The 21,101-nt window shown below is 50.8% G+C and overlaps 3 protein-coding genes across 7 annotated transcripts in view; 2 read left to right on the top strand and 1 right to left on the bottom strand.

Annotated features, from left to right (window-relative positions):
- Window positions 1–9,923, top strand: part of LOC142497197 (myotubularin-related protein 9-like) — a 40,498-nt gene extending 30,575 nt beyond the window's left edge. For 3 of the 4 annotated variants that reach the window (XM_075604679.1, XM_075604677.1, XM_075604680.1), the window contains 4 exons: window positions 4,365–4,506; window positions 8,308–8,528; window positions 8,933–9,084; window positions 9,672–9,923. In XM_075604679.1, coding sequence (XP_075460794.1) covers window positions 4,365–4,506; window positions 8,308–8,528; window positions 8,933–9,084; window positions 9,672–9,784 — 628 coding nt within the window. In that variant the 3' untranslated portion in view covers window positions 9,785–9,923. The remainder of the gene's footprint in view (window positions 1–4,364; window positions 4,507–8,307; window positions 8,529–8,932; window positions 9,085–9,671) is intronic. The other variant, XM_075604678.1, reaches the window with a different exon arrangement.
- Window positions 9,897–14,266, bottom strand: EIF3I (eukaryotic translation initiation factor 3 subunit I). Its single transcript, XM_075604681.1, has 11 exons — window positions 14,136–14,266; window positions 13,909–14,001; window positions 13,557–13,644; window positions 13,124–13,189; window positions 12,888–13,037; window positions 12,376–12,503; window positions 11,270–11,380; window positions 10,946–11,035; window positions 10,770–10,843; window positions 10,527–10,619; window positions 9,897–10,443 (listed from the first exon to the last, which is right to left on the bottom strand). The coding sequence occupies exons 1-11, from the start codon at window positions 14,136–14,138 to the stop codon at window positions 10,362–10,364; spliced, it is 978 nt and encodes a 325-aa protein (XP_075460796.1). The 5' UTR covers window positions 14,139–14,266; the 3' UTR covers window positions 9,897–10,361.
- Window positions 14,197–19,354, top strand: TMEM234 (transmembrane protein 234). Of its 2 annotated transcripts, XM_075604685.1 has the most exons (5): window positions 14,197–14,275; window positions 16,282–16,433; window positions 18,010–18,076; window positions 18,161–18,253; window positions 18,478–19,354. In XM_075604685.1, the coding sequence occupies exons 1-5, from the start codon at window positions 14,263–14,265 to the stop codon at window positions 18,546–18,548; spliced, it is 396 nt and encodes a 131-aa protein (XP_075460800.1). In that variant the 5' UTR covers window positions 14,197–14,262; the 3' UTR covers window positions 18,549–19,354. The 2 variants fall into 2 exon arrangements, with proteins under 2 accessions (XP_075460800.1, XP_075460798.1); XM_075604683.1 differs by lacking the exon at window positions 14,197–14,275 and having other exon boundaries at window positions 15,657–16,433.
- Window positions 19,355–21,101: the final 1,747 nt, after the last annotated feature.

The raw sequence follows: 21,101 nt of genomic DNA, 5'->3' as shown, positions 1-21,101 counted from the left end.
TTGTCCTTTGGAAGGGCACGAAGACACACTTTGATGAGTTCATTGGTGAACTTAATAATAATCCCCTCAACCTCAGACTCACCTCTGAGGTTGATCAGATGAATATTGTGTTCCTCGACCTCCTGATTTCTAAGACTACACATGGGACTTTATCCACGTCCCTTCATCGTAAGTCTACTGCCACTAACAGCCTCCTCAGAGCAGATAGTCACCACCCGAAACACCTTATAAGGGGTATACCTACTGGTCAGTTTCTACGCCTGAGGAGGAACTGTTCATCTAACGATGACTTTGAGACTCAGGCGGTAGCCATGAAACTTAGATTTCAGCAGAGGGGATACAGTAACAGGATTATTAAAAAAGCCTACCAAAGGGCTAGGCGGACAGACAGGAATACACTGCTAGATGAAAAGGTCACCCCACACAATGATAAACAAGTTATACGTTTCATTGGTCGATTTAATAACCAATGGCCCGAGATAAATAACATCATTAACACACACTGGCACGTATTGCGTGAAGATGTTGACCTTAGAGAGGTCCTGAACGAGAGGGCATCACTGGTGAGCAGAAGAGCCTCCAATCTCCGGGATCTGTTGGTACATAGCCATTATGAAAAACCTTCTACAGGCACGTGGCTAGCCAACAGATCCAATGGCTTCTACAAATGTCATAAATGTCGAGCTTGCTCCTCCTGCATGCCTACAAAGATCTTCCATAATTGGGATGACACACATAGCTTCAATATCCGACAGTTCATTAACTGTAGAACTATGGGCGTGGTGTATCAGATTATCTGCATGTGCAACAAAAAGTACATAGGTAAGACCAAACGGCAACTAAGACACAGGATACTCGAGCACTTAGGGGATATTCGCAACCATCGCGATACCCCTGTTGCCAACCACGTCCATAATAGACACCAGGGAATGTCTACAGCTCTTAAATTTGTGGGTATTGAGGCAGTGTCTAACCATAGCAGAGGTGGAGATTGGGACAATAAGATCCTGAAACGTGAATCCCGATGGATCTACACCTTGGGTACCCTGGCCCCCAAGGGACTGAACGAGGAATTCCTTTTCTCTCCATTCATCTGAAGTATTGTCACCTCTATTCAGTTATGGATATTCATTCCCTGTTTAAGCTTGAGCACATATTGCCATTAATGTGCAGTTGTAATATCACACTCTTGCACCAGGGAACTACATGCTGGGGACATACTATCCTTCCTATTTCAGTGAGCACTTAATTAGTGCAATCTACCTTCTCTATCCACACTACTACTGCCCCCCCCCCTCTCTCATTGATCTAGACCACTGATGTGTTTATGGAGGTTGGGGCATTATCTGTTTACCACTCTTCTATGTACATTCTGTGCATACAACTACAGCATTCACGTATGCCTGCATTTACATTGATTGGTGCTACTGTATGTGCTTAATCTGCTACAACAGCAGTCTATCACTAAGCATATTAGACTTTTATTTATACACTTCACATGCCGCAGGTCAGAGAGTGCGGCAGTGTATCCAGCTAACAGCCCGGGGTAGACACTCCCCCGCAGGCTGTCATGACAACCATGAGCTATTTAAGTGCTCGTTGACTGCGGGCAGGTACCTTTGAAAAAGCGCGAGCATGCGCGAAACGTACGTCAGGTCAGAGGTCAGCGGTACGTGGTGACGTCATCACGCTGAGCGGACGCCTCCCAGCAGTGGGACGAGACCGGCGCGGTTGCAGCAGCTGAACATGCAGGCTGTAATTCCCTGTCCCGGCACCCTGCCCTCAATCTACACACTGTTGGAATGAGAGACGCAGGAACAGACCACAGCCTTTCTCCCCCAAGCTAAGTAGATATTATGGTTAGCCAGTCAGTTGCTATTGAGAGCGGTTACTTACACCGCGGAGTTGTAAGCATTATAGTACACTCCCTGACAGGCTACCCCTTGATCATTCTACTATCAGGGGGTTAATGCCGCCGACACAATTAGGGTATAACAATATATATATATATCTGGCGACATTACACTATGCTAATGTACTATGGTTCAGTCCTTCTGTATTTGCTTTATATTACTAGCAAAGCATTGGCAAGTTCCACTTAGTGTTATTTAGTGACCTTTGCATTTTATGACCGTTACTTTTCTGAGGCTATAACTGGATACGGTCTCAGAACCGTGCCTCAGGGCATCAGTTGAGCACATTTTGTGCCTGCCCTATGCAAAGTCAAACACCATCAAGCCACGCAGCAACTAGCTATGTATGTGGTTTTAGATATTTTTAATGTTGTGTGTATTATCTTCCACATTATATGTTGATTTCACCCCGTTCAGGAGCAGACATACACCTATATACTTTGTGGTCTATATGTATCCATGTAGGTACTTATTTCTGACCTACTAACTGCCTATTAACACACCTCTTCAGATCCAGCATCAGCATACCATTTATTTAGGTGTGCTGATTTTTTGACAATAGATTATCTGCTTTATAGAACAGATTTTCTAGTCTGAAGTTACACTGTGATTACTACTGGGAGCTCTCTAGCCCACATATTGGCGGTGTAGTGTCATACCTCATTATCTCCCGTGTATTTATTTGGGAAGATTGTTTCTTGGTTTGTCAATAGGGACTGGTCGTGGATTACTTTCTGCCATTTCCCTCTATACAAGATGTTTTACTATATGTGTGATTAAAAGGTTTTTTTAATATTATCAACCATATCACGTTGACTTACCTTTCTGAGTGCATTCTAGGAGGATCTTTCCTGTTCGTCTATGTTGTTAACCATATATATCCTCTATTGCACCAGTCTGTGAGTTACCTCATTCACATTACCATTTTTACTAGCTGATGCGGGAGCCTCCATTCCCCTTTCCCTTTCCCCTTTCCCTACCCTTAAAACTTAGAAGTTCCTTATCCTCAGGGAGGGGGAGGTATGAGGAGGGGCGGGGAAGGTATGAGGAGGGGCGGGGAAAGTATGAGGAGGGGCGGGGAAGGTATGAGGAGGGGCAGATATGAGAAGGGATGGGCGAGGGATGGGGAAGGTATGAGGAGATATAAGGAGGAGGGAGATATGAGGTGGAAGATGGTAGGTATGAGGAAAGGATGGGGAGGGAGAGGTATGAGGAGCAGAAGTTACGAGGAGAGGAGAGGAGGCGAGGTATATGGAGAGTTGGGGGAGGTAAGAGGGGGAAGTATGAGGGGGCAGGTATGAGGAGAGGAGAGGGAAGTATGAGGGGAGGGGCTGTGTGTGTGTGTGTGTGTGTGTGTGTGTGTGTGTGTGTGTGTGTGTGTGTGTGTGTGTGTGTGTGTGTGTGTGTGTGTGTGTGTGTGTGTGTGTGTGTGTCACTGTGTGTGCGTGTCACTGTGTGTGCATGTATATTGAGGAGGGAGGATGAGTGTGGGGAGGGGAGAAAAATACATGTGGGTGGGGGTGTAAGAGAGAGGGGGGGTGGAAGGAATGGGTGACTGTGGAGTGTGAGGTGGGGTGAGCGTGAGTTGGTGTATGAAAAGGGGGGGTTCTCGCAAGGCAGCCGAAACGTGGGTAGGGGGCCCCGGTGGAAACGTTGTTCCCGGGCCCAGGAAAAGCTGTCTGCGGCCCTGCATGGCAGTGATGTCACTGAGTGCCACGAGGAGAGCAAGAGACCCTATTTTGAAAAGTGTAATATACACACAAGGTCAGGAATGTCACATTTTTAAAAGTCTTAACATTTTAATGAATGCCTACATTTTTTTATTTAATTTTAATTTGTCAATTAATTATGTTTTTAATTTTAATTTGTTAATTATTTTAATTTTAATTAATGTCTTCATTATTTATATACACACAGACACACTGCAGCCCCCACCAACGGGATGCATTATGGTGCCGAGGCATCACGTGATGCCACATTGTCATGGCAACATGTCACAGCCTGACGGCAGTGTCTCGTCATGGCAACGGGGTGCGTCACGTGATGTAATTTGTTTTATAAATAATTTTTTATTGTGTCCCGGTTTTTCATTTTGAAAATCTGGTCACCCTAGGAGAGAGGTAAGAATAGACTGTGAGGGGGAAGAGCAGAAAAAAATAATATAGAGTGGTAGAGGGGGTGAGTACATTGAGAGGTAATGGGGGAGCACACAGGAAGAGGGTAGAGAGGGGTTGCGTGCAGGACATGCAGATATAGAACAAGACGTTGCTTGTGTCCTTTGAAGTGGAAACCTAACGCCTGTAGCTTTGCTGTGGAAGAGAGGACAGAACCAGAGTCTTCTCATGGAGCAAATCCTCCATTCCAGTAATAATCTCTGTGTAACAGGGAGAAGTGAATCTGAGGTCAGTGCAGGTCCCCACACTAACCCCCCTAGTGTCGATGTTCTTGCAGGGAGGGAGCGTGCGTGCTGGTGCATGGGGAGCAGGGAACAGACAACACACTGCTGGTGACATCCCTCTCACAGCTCGTCCTGTCCCCAGATTGCCGCACACTAGCTGGTTTCCAGGACTTGATTGAGCGCGAGTGGCTGCAGGTAACACACGCTGGGATAACAAGTCACAATGTAATAAGGGCCTGAAGGCGGTGGATTCCCTTTTACCATGAGCTAATGTGTGCCCTATTGCCCAAAAGTATCACACTTCCTGTTGTTATATTGCATATTAAAGCTGCAGACCAAGCAATATCCTTCCTACATGTTTTTTTTTTTTTTTTTTAAATAAATATATCAGTTCTGTACTATGAGAAAATACTTGTAGCATTTTTTTAAACAACTCAATGTCATTTTGTGTTTATTATAATGTAACAAGAATTTGTTTCTATAGCAACCATTTAACAAAGTCACATCCCCTTCCTCTTCTGAAATAGGATCTGACACAGCCCTTTTTGAGCTCTGAACTCTGTCTAGCAGTGCACCAGTTGTATCTAGTGACTGCCTGGTCACATGATCTTCCCCACAGAACTTTGCATCTTTGGTCCTCTTCTGCTGCACTGACAGCCATTTAGCCAACCCCCGAGCTGAATCTTCACCAATTTTTCACAGGAGAACGGATCGATCGGCAACTTAGCTAATGACTTATCATTGTGTGGATTGTATTGAGGCACATATTAAAGGGGGGGGGGGGTAATGCATTATTGCAGCTTATTGCACACGGGTACTTGCCTTATGAATGTCTTATTGCTCCTTAGTACCCACATTGTGTGTGCTTTACCGCCATAAGCTACCCCGGCCTAATTGTTTTAATGTATCCCACGTCCCGAGTGCCTTAGTGCCCTCTGACAGAGCAATGAATAAGGTTAAGCTCGTTTTTTTTCGTGATAATTTTGGCACTGGGCAGCTGTGTGTGGCAGAATCACAAGCGTTCAGTGTCCTGCCCTGCACCGCGCTCAGTGTCCTGCCCTGCAGAGCGCTCAGTGTCCTGCCCTGCAGAGCGCTCAGTGTCCTGCCCTGCAGAGCGTTCAGTGCCCTGCACCGCGCTCAGTGTCCTGCCCTGCAGAGCGCTCAGTGTCCTGCCCTGCAGAGCGTTCAGTGCCCTGCACCGCGCTCAGTGTCCTGCCCTGCACCGCGCTCAGTGTCCTGCCCTGCACCGCGCTCAGTGTCCTGCCCTGCACAGCGCTCAGTGTCCTGCCCTGCACCGCGCTCAGTGTCCTGCCCTGCACCGCGTTCAGTGTCCTGCCCTGCACCGCGCTCAGTGTCCTGCCCTGCACAGCGCTCAGTGTCCTGCCCTGCACAGCGCTCAGTGTCCTGCCCTGCACCGCGCTCAGTGACCTGCCCTGCACCGCGCTCAGTGTCCTGCCCTGCACCGCGCTCAGTGTCCTGCCCTGCACAGCGCTCAGTGTCCTGCCCTGCACAGCGCTCAGTGCCCTGCCCTGCAGAGCGTTCAGTGCCCTGCCCTGCACCGCGCTCAGTGTCCTGCCCTGCACAGCGCTCAGTGTCCTGCCCTGCACAGCGCTCAGTGTCCTGCCCTGCACCGCGCTCAGTGTCCTGCCCTGCACCGCGCTCAGAGTCCTGCCCTGCACAGCGCTCAGTGTCCTGCCCTGCAGAGCGTTCAGTGCCCGGCCCTGCACCGCGCTCAGTGTCCTGCCCTGCACCGCGCTCAGTGCCCTGCCCTGCACCGCGCTCAGTGTCCTGCCCTGCACAGCGCTCAGTGTCCTGCCCTGCACAGCGCTCAGTGTCCTGCCCTGCACCGCGCTCAGTGTCCTGCCCTGCAGAGCGTTCAGTGCCCTGCCCTGCACCGCGCTCAGTGTCCTGCCCTGCACAGCGCTCAGTGTCCTGCCCTGCACAGCGCTCAGTGTCCTGCCCTGCACCGCGCTCAGTGTCCTGCCCTGCACCGCGCTCAGAGTCCTGCCCTGCACAGCGCTCAGTGTCCTGCCCTGCAGAGCGTTCAGTGCCCTGCCCTGCACCGCGCTCAGTGTCCTGCCCTGCACAGCGCTCAGTGTCCTGCCCTGCACAGCGCTCAGTGTCCTGCCCTGCACAGCGCTCAGTGTCCTGCCCTGCACCGCGCTCAGTGTCCTGCCCTGCACAGCGTTCAGTGTCCTGCCCTGCACAGCGCTCAGTGTCCTGCCCTGCACCGCGCTCAGTGTCCTGCCCTGCAGAGCGTTCAGTGTCCTGCCCTGCACAGCGCTCAGTGTCCTGCCCTGCACCGCGCTCAGTGTCCTGCCCTGCAGAGCGTTCAGTGCCCTGCACCGCGCTCAGTGTCCTGCCCTGCACCGCACTCAGTGTCCTGCCCTGCAGAGCGTTCAGTGTCCTGCCCTGCACAGCGCTCAGTGTCCTGCCCTGCACCGCACTCAGTGTCCTGCCCTGCACAGCGCTCAGTGTCCTGCCCTGCACCGCGCTCAGTGTCCTGCCCTGCACCGCACTCAGTGTCCTGCCCTGCACCGCGCTCAGTGTCCTGCCCTGCACAGCGCTCAGTGTCCTGCCCTGCACCGCGCTCAGTGTCCTGCCCTGCACAGCGCTCAGTGTCCTGCCCTGCACAGCGCTCAGTGTCCTGCCCTGCACCGCGCTCAGTGTCCTGCCCTGCACAGCGTTCAGTGTCCTGCCCTGCACAGCGCTCAGTGTCCTGCCCTGCACAGCGCTCAGTGTCCTGCCCTGCACCGCGCTCAGTGTCCTGCCCTGCACAGCGCTCAGTGTCCTGCCCTGCACAGCGCTCAGTGTCCTGCCCTGCACCGCGCTCAGTGTCCTGCCCTGCACCGCGCTCAGTGTCCTGCCCTGCAGAGCGTTCAGTGCCCTGCACCGCGCTCAGTGTCCTGCCCTGCACCGCACTCAGTGTCCTGCCCTGCAGAGCGTTCAGTGTCCTGCCCTGCACAGCGCTCAGTGTCCTGCCCTGCACCGCACTCAGTGTCCTGCCCTGCACAGCGCTCAGTGTCCTGCCCTGCACCGCGCTCAGTGTCCTGCCCTGCAGAGCGTTCAGTGCCCTGCACAGCGCTCAGTGCCCTGCCCTGCACAGCGCTCAGTGTCCTGCCCTGCAGAGCGTTCAGTGCCCTGCACAGCGCTCAGTGTCCTGCCCTGCACCGCGCTCAGTGTCCTGCCCTGCACCGCGCTCAGAGTCCTGCCCTGCACCGCGCTCAGTGTCCTGCCCTGCAGAGCGTTCAGTGCCCTGCACAGCGCTCAGTGTCCTGCCCTGCACAGCGCTCAGTGTCCTGCCCTGCACCGCGCTCAGTGTCCTGCCCTGCACCGCGCTCAGTGTCCTGCCCTGCACCGCGCTCAGAGTCCTGCCCTGCACCGCGCTCAGTGTCCTGCCCTGCAGAGCGTTCAGTGCCCTGCACAGCGCTCAGTGCCCTGCCCTGCACCGCGCTCAGTGTCCTGCCCTGCACAGCGCTCAGTGTCCTGCCCTGCACAGCGCTCAGTGTCCTGCCCTGCACCGCGCTCAGTGTCCTGCCCTGCACAGCGCTCAGTGTCCTGCCCTGCACCGCGCTCAGTGTCCTGCACAGCGTTCAGTGTCCTGCCCTGCACAGCGCTCAGTGTCCTGCCCTGCACCGCGCTCAGAGTCCTGCCCTGCACCGCGCTCAGTGTCCTGCCCTGCACCGCGCTCAGCGTCCTGCCCTGCACAGCGCTGTGTCCTGCCCTGCACCGCGCTCAGTGTCCTGCCCTGCACCGCGCTCAGTGTCCTGCCCTGCACCGCGCTCAGTGTCCTGCCCTGCACCGCGCTCAGTGTCCTGCCCTGCACCGCGCTCAGTGTCCTGCCCTGCACAGCGCTCAGTGTCCTGCCCTGCACCGCGCTCAGTGTCCTGCCCTGCACCGCGCTCAGTGTCCTGCTCTGCAGAGCTTACACTCTAGTTATGGGCCACAGTATTTCCAGAGAGTTTCAGTTATCGGTACCCTCTCTGCTCGTTGCAGGGTGGTCACCCATTCCTGCTGCGATGTGCCCATTCTGCGTGGTCACGTGACCGGCCACGACACGAGGCCCCGCTCTTCTTGCTGTTCTTGGATTGCTGCTGGCAGATCGGGCACCAGTTCCCACGATCGTTGGAATTTAACGAGCGCTTCCTGTGTAGGCTGGCGGCTCACGCTTACAGCTCTGAGTATGGGACCTTCTTGTGCAACAATGAGAGAGAGAGGTGAGGGGGGAGCGAGGGGTATACAGAAACAGAGATGAGAGCGGGGAGATACAGAGAGGTGAGGGACAGTGGAGTGGGATATAGAGGGGAGGAGATGCAGAGAGAAAGGTGAGGGGGAGAGTGGGGGGTATAGGGACAGGGAGAGCGAGGAGTATACAGAGAGGTGAGGGGATAGCGGGGGGGGGGCAGATCTGGGTAGTGGGGGGCATTAGAGAGGTGAGAAGAGAGAATGGGGGGGGGGGCGATCCAGAGACGGGAGTGAGGAGCACTGGAGAGGCCGGGGTTGCAAAGTGTGAGAGTAGGGGTTCACTGGAGTGTGAAGGGCAGGGGGATTGAAGAACAGGTGATAAACAGAGTGCAATGGCTGAGAGGAGGGTCAGCCTTACACGTGTCTCTACCCCCAGGTGTCTGTATGAGGTGCGGGAAATGACTCATTCCCTCTGGGATTTCCTGAATGATCCCACGGAGTGTCAGCAGCTGCTGAACCCTCTATATGAACCGAACCCGCTGGTCATCTGGCCGTCTGTGGAACCGCAGAGCTTACAGCTGTGGGAAGGTGAGAGCAGAGGTGCTGAGGGGCAGGAGAGTGCCGACAGCATGACTGGAGGTTTTTAGTTTTCCTGCAGTAAAGGATCTGTTTGCAACCATCTGATTTTGATTGGGGTCAGGACAAAGTGTCCGTCTCTGCGAATATGGGTGGCAGAGTAAATATATTTTAAAAGTTGCTGTGGGAGGGCGCCGTGGAAAAGCGCAGGCTGACAGCGGGAGGGCGCTGTGGAAAAGCATGGGCTGGCAGCGGGAGGGCGCCGTGGAAAAGCATGGGCTGGCATCGGGAGGGCGCCGTGGAAAAGCATGGGCTGGCAGCGAGAGGGCGCCGTGGAAGAGTGCAGGCTGGCAACGGGAGGGTGTCGTGGAAAAGCGCGGGCTGGCAGCGGGAGGGCGCCGTGGAAGAGCGCAGGCTGGCAGAGGGCGCCGTGGAAGAGCGCAGGCTGGCAGAGGGCGCCGTGGAAGAGCGCAGGCTGGCAGAGGGCGCCGTGGAAGAGCGCAGGCTGGCAGAGGGCGCCGTGGAAGAGCGCAGGCTGGCAGAGGGCGCCGTGGACGAGATCTAGCTGGGTTTCCCATCTCCTGCTGTTTTCCGCTCAGGTTTCTTCCTTCGGTACTTGCGGCCCCCTGAACATACAGAGCTGGCCTGGGAGAGGATGGTGGAGCTCGCGGGAAGGGTGAACCTCAGCGACTCTCAGACACATCAATCCTGAGGGAGAGGTGTATCCCAGATACATTCAACTGCCCCTGGCTGCTCAGAGGGAGCTACACAGGAGAAGGGGAGATGCCGATGGTGCGGACATTACAACTAAAGAAGCTCACAGATTTATGAATTAAATGTTTATTTCTCAAGTTGTAAATGTTTTGTGTGATCTCAAAAAGGAGGGGACACTGGGAGAACCTCTCCTTTCATGCACGGGCGTTGTATCTTGCGTCTGCTTGTACGGGCGTTGTATCTTGTGTCTGCTTGTGGTATCCTGCACGGTTTTGGCTGTGTTGTATTGAACAGCTGTAGGTTGAGAAGTCCGGTATCTCTGCAGGTAGTAAAATCTTGCACTAGACAGACATGAGGCTTCCTTGTACACAGACTGGCTGAGCTGTGGGGAGCTCGACATACTCCGAGCTTAAGAGGAAGCCTTGGGTTGTTACAGTAAAGTGTATCACAACCCGACGGTTATTTTAGATCTGTGTAATGTGTCCTACGTATAGGGTCTGTGGGATCTGTATAAGCAGTATGTGTAATGCATGGTGTATGTGCATCTAACATTTGGTGTGTATGTGTCAGCCTGCTCAGCATTCAAACTCAAAGTCGAAGTATTGCTGATCAAAGGGATGTATCCGCACGTATCCATCCTCACCACCGCTGCTGTAACTGTGGAGAGAGAAAGACAGAGGCTGAGACATGGCACAAGTAACACAGGGAGCTCAGAGCCTGCTCACTTCATTCACACTCACCTCTTGCCGTCGGGGTGGTACGCCAAGCTGTTAATGGGTCCGAAATGACCTTTCACCCTCCCAAACTCCTCCTCAACAGCCACGTGGAAGAACCTGTAGAAGATAGATAGGGGAGAAGAGCGAGTAGGCTTTAGGATCCTGGCTGTGAGGGGGGGGGTGAGGGGGGGGGGGGGGGGGAGGAGGACAATATGTATGGGCCCAGTAGGTGGAGTATGGAGATTATTTTGGGGTGACCTAGCTCACCTAGCCTCGAATTTGCCGATTCTGGTTGACGTCGTCGTCACATCCATGGCTTCCTGACCTCCTCCCAGAACTACCTGCATGCAGAAGGTAAATGTCAGAAGGCAGCAAGAGAACCTCTTCACATGAACAACAGTCATGTGCTCTGCACACAGAGGCAGGCGCACACTTATCCTTACGTGGTCGTCGTTGGGAGACAGTGCAGCAGAGTTGACCGGTCTCTCTGTGCGGAAGGTTTTCTGATGTTCTAGTGATGAGCTGTCAAAGAGCTGCAGAGACAACACAGCTCAGATTCTGCATCAATGCCTCTGGGGCAGATACATTTCTATGCCAACCTCCCACCACAGGAGCAAACTAAAACTATTTCATCTCTGAGGTTAAAAGCCACCCCCTTCCTACTCCTCCCACCCATCCTGCTCCAGTAGATTAAAGACCCCTCCCCATGTCTTGCCTGCTCTTCTGGTAGATATAAAAAAAAGTCCCCCAGCCCCATCCCCCCTCACTTTGGCAGTGTTGTCCTTAGATGCTGTGATGAACATCGTCATGTCATGGGATGTCTGAATGTCGTTGACCTGTTTCGTATGTTCTTTGACGGTGTTGATGATCTCACCGGACTGGGGAGGACAAGGTCAGGGGGAATCAGGACACTGCAGGTGGCACATCTGTCCCCTCCCCTAATACAAATCCCCGGACTACATTGCAGAGCACCAAACTTTTGCTGCAGGAGCCTGAAGGGTGAAACACTACACCAGTGGTTTTCAACTTTTTTTGGTTAAGAAACCATATATGAAATTCTAAGAAAACTCTCTAATAGCGCGTCCGAAATCAGATGCATTGTAAGGAACCCCAACCCTCTCTAATTGCGCGTCTGAGATCAGATGCATTGTAAGGAACCCCAACCCTCTCTAATAGCACGTCAGAGATCAGATGCATTGTAAGGAACCCCAACCCTCTCTAATAGCGTGTCAGAGATCAGATGCATTGTAAGGAACCCCAACCCTCTCTAATAGTGCGTCTGAGATCAGATGCATTGTAAGGAACCCCAAACCTCTAATAGCGTGTCTGAGATCAGATGCATTGTAAGGAACCCCAACCCTCTCTAATTGCACGTCTGAGATCAGATGCATTGTAAGGAACCCCAACCCTCTCTAATAGCGCGTCCGAAATCAGATGCATTGTAAGGAACCCCAACCCTCTCTAATTGCGCGTCTGAGATCAGATGCATTGTAAGGAACCCCGACCCTCTCTAATAGCGTGTCTGAGATCCGATGCATTGTAAATCCTTCTGTATTTGGTACAATTTTCAAATGACCTGAAAATTGCAGGGAACCCTATAGGGATACCGGGGGAACCCAAGGGTTACTAGGAACCCATTGAAAAACAGTGCACTACACAGACTCAGTCCTATTCTGTACGACGCTATCTAATGCATTACAGACCAGACTTCCACCATTTAGTAAATGTGACCCTTTATCTATGAGAGGTAAAGTATGTGCATGACGAGCACAGCAATGAAAACACTCCAGGGATCGCAGACTGGGTGGGCAGTTGGAGTTTGCCGCACTGATGTAACTCCCCCCCTCACTTTCTGTCTTCCCTGTAATCTCACCTTGGCACTGTAGTGGTGCAGCTCTCCGTTCTCATGACCTGCGATGATGTAATCCCCCAGCGGCCCCCAAACGGCGCTCGTTATCTTGGATTCGTTGCACGTAATCTTTATGTACGGCTCGTTATTTTCTACGGGAGGGAGGGGGGAGAGCTCAAGCCTGAGGTTCACCAATATACTGCCAGAGAGACACATGGTGTAGTGCATATAGCCATGTACTCAAGGGGTCAAAAAAGTGATCCACAGCAGGGACATGTGACAAATGTCATGTCCAGAGAGAAAAAAGGCAGAGGGCAGATAGAATAAAAGGTACAGTCACAACGGGAGCAGGGGAGGCAGTCGGAAAAGGGAATATGATGATGAAAGCAGAAGGCACATCAAAGGGACAGTCACAGAGCGGAGCAAAGAGAAACGTCCATAGAGGATCCGTAGTATCATGTAGGGTCTTTAGTTAAACGTGTAAGATCCCCTAATACCCCACCCGGCACTGAGGTGTTACCCAGACCCGTCCTCACCGATCTGGTTGGGGTCGCGCAGGTCAATGAAGTTCACGAAGCACTGATACCCCATCTGTTTGTCAGTGGAGAACATGATAATGTTCCCTCCGAAGTCAAAGCCGCAGCTCCTCACGGCCGAGTTTGTTTCCAGCAGAGCCAGCTGCTTCCCTGGAAGTGCATGGAAGGTGAGCACAGGAGGCAGCTAGGAGAAAGGATGGGATGGGGCGCACGACAAAGCTGCTTGTAGTACTGACCTGTCTCACAGTCCCACAGCCTGCATGAGTTATCAGCAGATCCAGAGAGCACATGACGCGTATCCCCTTGGGGTGCAGTTAAGAATCACAGCATATGACGGGGATAAAATACAGATAGACCTAAGAGTGAGGGCACTTGATGCCATCAGTACCAGAGGAGTTGTGCCTATCCCTGTGTGTACCAATAGTACACAAGCTGAACACTTGCATGACAAGGTGCGTGCTGTACACCCGTTTGTACCATTGTATGTTAATATTTTTATTGTCTCCCCATTGTACTGTGCTACAGAATATGTTTGCACCGTATAAATAATAATGACTACTTGAGGGTTAAGACATTGCTTCCTTGTGCCCCTTTCAGTCCCTCCCATTACCCCAAACACCGATTACCACACAGGCAGGGTGACGCCCCTGTCCCGGCTGAGAAGGATACAGTCAACGTCCACACACCACACAGCTCCGGTATGCCCGTTGTATGTCCCGAGGCGCTCCCCGTTCACAGAATACCAAACGTTAACCACCTGGAGACAGAAGTAGCACATGATGTGAAACAGAGACCCTGCGAGCTACACAACGATGCACATACACCAATATATTTACATTGTCACACAGATCTAAAACAGACTCACAGCAATACACGGAGGAAGTGCAGATCGCAGTTGAATTAATAACCCCCAGGTATATCCAATAATATATACACAAGGCTCCACGCATGTTTCCGTACGGTAACACACAGCTGGTACTGGGAGCCAGTGCAGTGTGGCTGTGTGGGAGCGGCTACTCACCGGGTCCTTGGCGACAGTGAAGATCAGGTCCCCGTCCCGGTTGTACTTGATCTGGGTGATGGCTCGCTCGTGGCCCTGCAGTAGGATGGGTCTCTGGGGGACGGGGGGGAGAGAGAGACGGGTGAGCCGTGGGGATGTAACATACTAACGGTACATAGGTGGGGGGCAGGGATCAGGCTATGGGGGGGTCCGTGTCACAGAATTCGGGACCCCAATGTGTCACTCACCATGGTCGCGGATCAGGGGCGCGTGCAGGAAGAGACCGGAAGCGGCAACGGAAGTCGGGGTGATAGAGCTGAGCTTGCAAGTCCTCTCCATGGTTCTCGGAGGCGGAAGTAACGCGGGGCTGTTGTCATGGTGTCTGCCTGTAAGTGCATCTTTACAGTATCTTACCCCTCAGAGCATGTCACCCCCACCTGCAGAGCATTTCACCAGACCCTCCAACATTGAGAACATGTACACATAGTTCTTCTGGCATTGTAGTATACAGGAGTTTACATGCGAGCGCTTCCTATGAAGGCACCATAACGGAGCAGAAGTGTCGCTTCTCGCTGGGGATATCACTGTAAATAGTCCCTCTTGCAGCCGTCAGTCTGGGGGACTCCACACACCCCCTGAAAAGGTGAGCTCCCGCAAAGGAGCTCACAAGCAAGAAAAAACAAGTGACAGGCAGGCGCTCTAAGGGACAATGAAACCTTTAATGTTTAAAATACAATAGGACAAAGGACAACCAAAGCCTATAAATAAACAACGCTAAAAATCAAAAAACAAGGGTGAACAAGTGTTAAAATAACTGGCTATACACCAGCACGGGCGGAGGAGTAGGGCAGGTCAAACCTAGTTCACGTAAGCACTACAGAAGGGATCCGGAACCGATACCCTTAACCCACCTTTTAAAACATTTCAAAGATTGCCATCAATGTGACCCAGGTGGTATTTCTTTTATGGGCATTGACGTTATCATTGCAGACAAGCGCTTAGGCAATAGAGAATTACGTTTAAGTAGAAGGGAACCATTTTGGATTTATACCATGCAAACTAGACATCCACATGGTTTAAATGATTATATAGAATTGGTTCCCTTCCTTAAAGTATAATTCATTAGTTGACCATCAATATTGGGTTCTCTGGTTTTCCTATATATATATATATGTATATATATATATATATATATATATATATATATGTGTGTGTGTTTTATCCTTTTAATGTGATGTGCATATGATAGTTTTTAGTATGTGTTTTATAATATGTTTAGAGGTTTAAATAGTTACTCCTTGTTACACACACAGGACACAGTCACTTTAATTAGTGCTTAAATCCATTTTTGAATTGTATTTTTAACTTTTCATGTATACTTCAGGAGACGCAATTGCACGGCCATTTGATCACAGCTGTATGTATTTCTTCGCTGAGTGTTAGATTCATTGGCTGCGGCTCTCTACTTAAACTCCAGGGACAGCGTCATCACGTGACCTCCTGACGAAGCACTACGTGCGAAACGCGCAGAGGTCACGTGTGACTGTTCCTGTGGAGTTTTGCAGTCGGAGTCTGTGCGGGTCCCTATACTTCACTCCCCTCCACCCAGCAGGGTATGTACTCAGATCGGTTCTGGATCCCTTCTGTAGTGCTTACGTAAACTAGGTTAGACCTGCCCTACTCCTCCGCCTGTGCTGGTGTATAGCCAGTTATTTTAACACTTGTTCACTCTTGTTTTTTTATTTTTAACGTTGTTTATTTATAGGCTTTGGTTGTCCTTTGTCCTATTGTAAGGCACCATAACACTTATAATATATACAAGGATTATTTTACCAATAAAACCAGTGTATTTCTCAATGTATTTATATATATATACGAATATATACATACAATAGTAGTGATTTCCCCATAACTCACTGTTTATTAGTCAAACCAGCCTTTGATCTCCAAGCTGCTACAATTAGCTGAAGGTTCCGAGCTTCAATAAATGGGAGGCAGGCAGTGCAGCACTACTTGGCTCTCACACATGGGCAGAAATAGGTACAATAGCTACAGCTGATTTCAGGTACAGGACATTAAAAAAAAATAAGCAGAGTGCCTGCTAAATAGTACAATTGGATGGTATGTCTCACCCAAACCACTACCCTGCAGAGCAACACTTCCTCCCAACTGTAAAGAGTATCACTTATTAAACCACCACCCTGTCAAGACCTACAGAGCATCACACTGATCCTGCACCCATGCTCTGTTACTTCAGAGCATCGCTCCTCTGCCTTGTGTTTCTGCAGATCTCTCCTTCCCCTCACCCCGATCTCTGTTCCTGCAGAGTGTCGCTCCTCTCCCCTGGTGTGTGTTGCTGCAGTGTCTCTCCTCTCACCCAGTGTCTCCCTGCAGGGGATCTCTGCTCGCTGCTTCTGGTGTCAGTACTCTGGGGAGCCACCAACCCATTCCTGAGGAGGGGAGCTGAGGGTCTGGAGGGGGTGAAGGAGGAGAGGCGCCTGCAGCAGCTGCTTTCTGAGGCCAGGTTCCTAATCTCCAATTACAGGGTGAGACCCGGGCGGCTGGGGACATTGAGACCCTTTGTGCACAAGGAGGGTCAGATGGATTATATTATTGTCACTTATAATGCAGCGCAGAAAAATAGAATATTACCCATAATCAGTGTTCGACAAACCTATACATTTGCTCGCCATGGGCGAGTGGATTTAACATTGTGGCGAGCTCCTATTGGCTCAAGCAGCACACGTGTGGTACTAGGTGGTGAGTAGATTTTTTTGTTCGGCGAGTAGATTTTTTGGTGATTTGTCGACCACTGCCCATAATTACGTATTGCGCACACAGGAAAGGAGCTGACAATGTTATAATCCATATCTAGCAACTTTTTTTTATTTTATTTTTTAAATAACTTCACAGTTTTTGATGGGGTACAAAAAGGAAGAAAAAAAACAAGTGGGATATAAAATACAATGATATATCCAGCGTAATCATATACGACACCGGATAAACTAATAACAAAACAACAAAAAAAGGAGGCAGGGTGGTCACTACGTACAGCTCAACAGATCCGCTATGTGGCTATCCAGAGAGTCGCCTCCATGCCTCTGACACACCCGAAGGTGGCTTCAAATCTCCATGCTCCCACCTCGTCTGCCCTCAGAGATGAACCAGGACTCCCACACCAGGGTGTATTTATGAACATTTTTTCTTAGGAAGGCAGTACGTTTTTCCATTAAGGAAACATGCCAGATCCTTCGTTGGACAATATTTATAGTTGGAACATCCTGGTTTTTTTTCAGAAGGCTGCTATGCAGCATCTGGTGGCAGAGAGCATATAGGTAATCATCTTAGAGGCGGCCCTGGGATATCTGGAACCGGTCTACTCAGCAGGGCCAGCATGTGGTCTTTTAATAACAAACTTTTTTGCTGCTTAAATACATATTTTAAAGCAATATGTAGATAACACACAGAATATTATATATCTATATATATATCTATGATATACCAAACATTATCTCTATAGCACACAGAGTGATATATCTCTTATAACACACAGAGGGGCGAGCAGCACAATGCAAAGCAATGTGTAGATAACCCAGATACCATTATGGGCCATATTTACTAAGCAATCTTCTGCCATAAAGCACCTTTCTGTGCTGGAAGACACCATACAGCCAATTCACGTCTATCCCGGAAGATGTCTTATGGCAGCGGTGTGCAAACTTTTCCACGCGTGCACCCCTGTCTGCTCTCCTCGGCGCCTCACGCCCCCCCTGCAGACCCCGGCGTCATGGTAACGTGACATCTCGTGACCCCGTGGCATAATTTGGGTTACCAGGACTACGCGTCGCTGGAGGGGAAGGTAAGTGTATAGAGGCCTCGGGCGATCCCCCGGCATTTAATTTAAATGGCTGGGAGGAGAGCACGGGACCTCTGCAACTACCGCGCCCCCCCCCCCCCCCAGACAATCTAGCACCCCCAGTTTGTGCACCGCTGTCTTATGGTATAAAACTGGTTAGTAAATATGGGCTTGTATCTGTAACTTCTCTGAACAGAGTAATATAAATCTAGAACAGGCAGCGCATTGTCTGCCGTGTGATGTTGTGACCTTTTCCTGTTCCTCAGTATGTGATCCCGTTCCTGCTGAACCAGAGTGGCTCGGTGGTGTTCTACATGACGTTGGCCTCTGCAGGTAGGACCCTGTGCTGAGCCCCTCCTCTCTGGGGTGTTAGCACAGTGAGGAGGATCACTCCCTGCTTATCTCTTATTTTCGTAGAGCTGTCCCTGGCTGTCCCTCTCTGTAACTCTCTGGCCTTGGTGTTTACACTGGTGACAGGGAGGATTCTCGGCGAGGACATCGGAGGGCGAGGTAAGTAATCAGTGATGCTACTAACCACTTCAATGAGCAGGACCACCCTCTTTGTAATGTAGGAAACTCACTCCCACCTCATGATTTTTGGGAGGTCACTGTATCCAGAAAATAACTTAGTGGACTTAGCTCTGTACATGTCAACACTATATGAACACAATTGGTTAGTGTTGGTGCAGTGTGTGATGAAGATTCTGCTTTCAATCCTCACTCACTATTTTCAGAAGCTGTTTTCGGGCTGTTCCTCACCTCGCTCGGAATTACACTGTGTGTGGCAAGTTCTGTGAATGCCTGAGATCCCTCCAGAATGAGGGGATAGCGGGGCCTGAGGAGAGTGAGAGGAGAGCGGAGCCTGTGGGGAGAAAGGAGAGTGGAGCCTGAGGAGAGCGGAGCCTGCGGCGAGAAAGGAGAGCAAGGAGAGTGGAGCCTGAGGAGAGCAGAGCCTGCGGGGAGAGCGGAGAGAAGAGCCTGTGGAGAGAGTGGCGCCTGCGAGGAGAGAGGAAAGCGAGGAGCGCGGAGCCTGAGGAGAGTGGAGCCTGAGGAGAGCGGAGCCTGAGGAGGACAGAGCCTGAGGAGGGCAGAGCCTGCGGGGGGGGGGGAGAGTGGAGCAAGGAGAGTGGAGCCTGAGGAGAGCGGCGCCTGTGTGGAGAGAGGAAAGCGAGGAGAGCGGTGCCTGCGGGGAGAGAGGAAAGCGAAGAGAGCTGAGCCTGTGATGACTGAGGAAGCTGCTTGACATTCTATAGGGCAGGGTTGGACTCCCTCTCCAGAGCCACTGTGTGGGTCTGTGGTCACAGGTTACCCCTATCGTTCCCGCATTCTTGGAATGACTGGAGCCGTGTGCATCCTGGGTAGGTTGGGATAAGTAAATCTATTTAGAGCAGCACAGCAGCAGATAACAAACCATACGGTGCTCTGTCCAACAATAATATAGTGTGGGAAACAATATGTTGTATGCGACATTTTATTGGACCAACCAGCCTTTACTGTGTATCAGTTCTCACCTTCTCACAGATGTACAAAGCATAATTACATCACATCTCGTGTGCTTCTCTTTAATGTATTATTCCAGTCAATGTCAAAATACACTTTCGGTGCCATTGTGCTTATGTCTGTTTTTCTTTGTGCTGGGTTCTGCTGCCACAGATTGTTTTTCTAAATACCGAGTGTTGTGTGTTCTACATTTAAATCATCAGCTTTAGGTGTGAGCTTGTAACAGAAGCTGCATGCGCTCTTCACCTTGTGAAATTGTTCTTCCTGCACTGAGGCTCTGGGACCCAAATTAAAACAATGTTGATGATAGTAAAATCCACACTAACATTTTTAGAAAGGCTGCAGACTGGAATGGCTGTTTAAATGCCAACAGTAGGTACAGTATTACCAATAGAGGATTCGGAATAATTAAAACAAGCAAAAAACAACTCGTTTTGTGAAACAGTCTAATCTTTTGAAACAGAAATGTCAGGATAGGAACTATACACAAGATCTAACTGTAGAGTCTTACAGGAGAACAGCTGCCCTTTAAAGGGAAAGCCTTTTAGTAATAAGTGAAACAAAACAGACACCTCAATAGCATGGAATTGCATTTATTACAGTGTACAATTATGCAGCAAATCACATTAAAAAAATTCTTAGGAAACATTGGGGAATTTTACAAAGGGACGTAGTTTTACAGATACTCGTAACTCCAAACCCTAGGACAGGAGTGACAAACTCAATTCCTCAAGGGCCACCAACAGGTCACGTTTTAAAGATATCCTTACTTCAGCACAGGTGACCCATTGAGCCACCTGTGCAGACAGCAGGGATATCCGTAAAACCTGACTGGTTGGGGGCCCTAAAGGACTAGAGCTGGCTACCCATGTCCTAGAATGACCTTTAGAAGAAATGGGAGCCTAAAAAACATTTTAGCCCGATCCGTTTTTTTTAACAGGGATATTTTTAATGTAGGCAACATGATATAACTCAGAAGGGCTGCACATTACCAATCCGGGGGCCTGTAGGGCCCTCCCCTTTGTTGGCCTGTAAGGCCCTCCCGTTTGGCGCACGCATTTTCTCCAGCATGGTCACCCCTTTCAGGGGCCTCCAGCAGGCCCATCAGAGGGCTCCAGGTAAGCCCATTACCCCCTTATTTCCCCCCCAGGCCCTATACCCCCGGACCCTTTACCCTCTTAGAACCCCCCCCAGGCCCATTACCCCCATGCCCATTACCTCCTTATACTTTCTCCCCAGCCCCATTAACTTTGTATACTCCCCCAGGCCTATTACCCCATTATACCCTCACCCCAGGCCTATTACCCTCTTGTAATCTCCCTACTCCAGACCATTATCCCTTTAAACTCCCGGCCCCCCAGGCCCATTATCCCCTTATATGCCTGTCAAGAGAGAGGGGATTTGGCCTGGGATTAAAGGGTTACACCCCATTTGGCCACCCCCTACTCTCACCTGGGAAGCAAGGGGTTAACTGGACTGAGGTCCAGTAATGTGTTTTTTTACCTTGCTTCAGTATCCAAATGTTTATTCCACTGTATAAATGTAATGTCTCATCCTGGTGTTTGCACTCACACATACACTAGGGTTGATGCGGGAGGGAAGGGGTTAATGTTAATTTAGTTATTATAGCCCTTTGTTCCCTTTTCCCGCCTTTTCAGGCTCCATTTTGCAGCTTTCCATAGGTCGCCATTGAGCCTCCATGCGTTCTAATGGCAGAAGTAGTGTTTTTGGACCTGTTTTCCAGCGACGACCAGCAGGTGGCGTCCGAGAGGAGCGGCGGTTTCCCATTGTAAGTCAATGGGCTCATTGACTTCAATGGAGATTCCTCAACGCCGGCCTCGAGGAACAGGTTGGCAGC

Source organism: Ascaphus truei, chromosome 6, assembly GCF_040206685.1.
Source record: "Ascaphus truei isolate aAscTru1 chromosome 6, aAscTru1.hap1, whole genome shotgun sequence".
Taxonomy (NCBI): domain Eukaryota; kingdom Metazoa; phylum Chordata; class Amphibia; order Anura; family Ascaphidae; genus Ascaphus; species Ascaphus truei.
The sequence above is the reverse complement of the archived record's forward strand: the minus strand, read 5'-3'. Positions and strand labels throughout refer to the sequence as shown.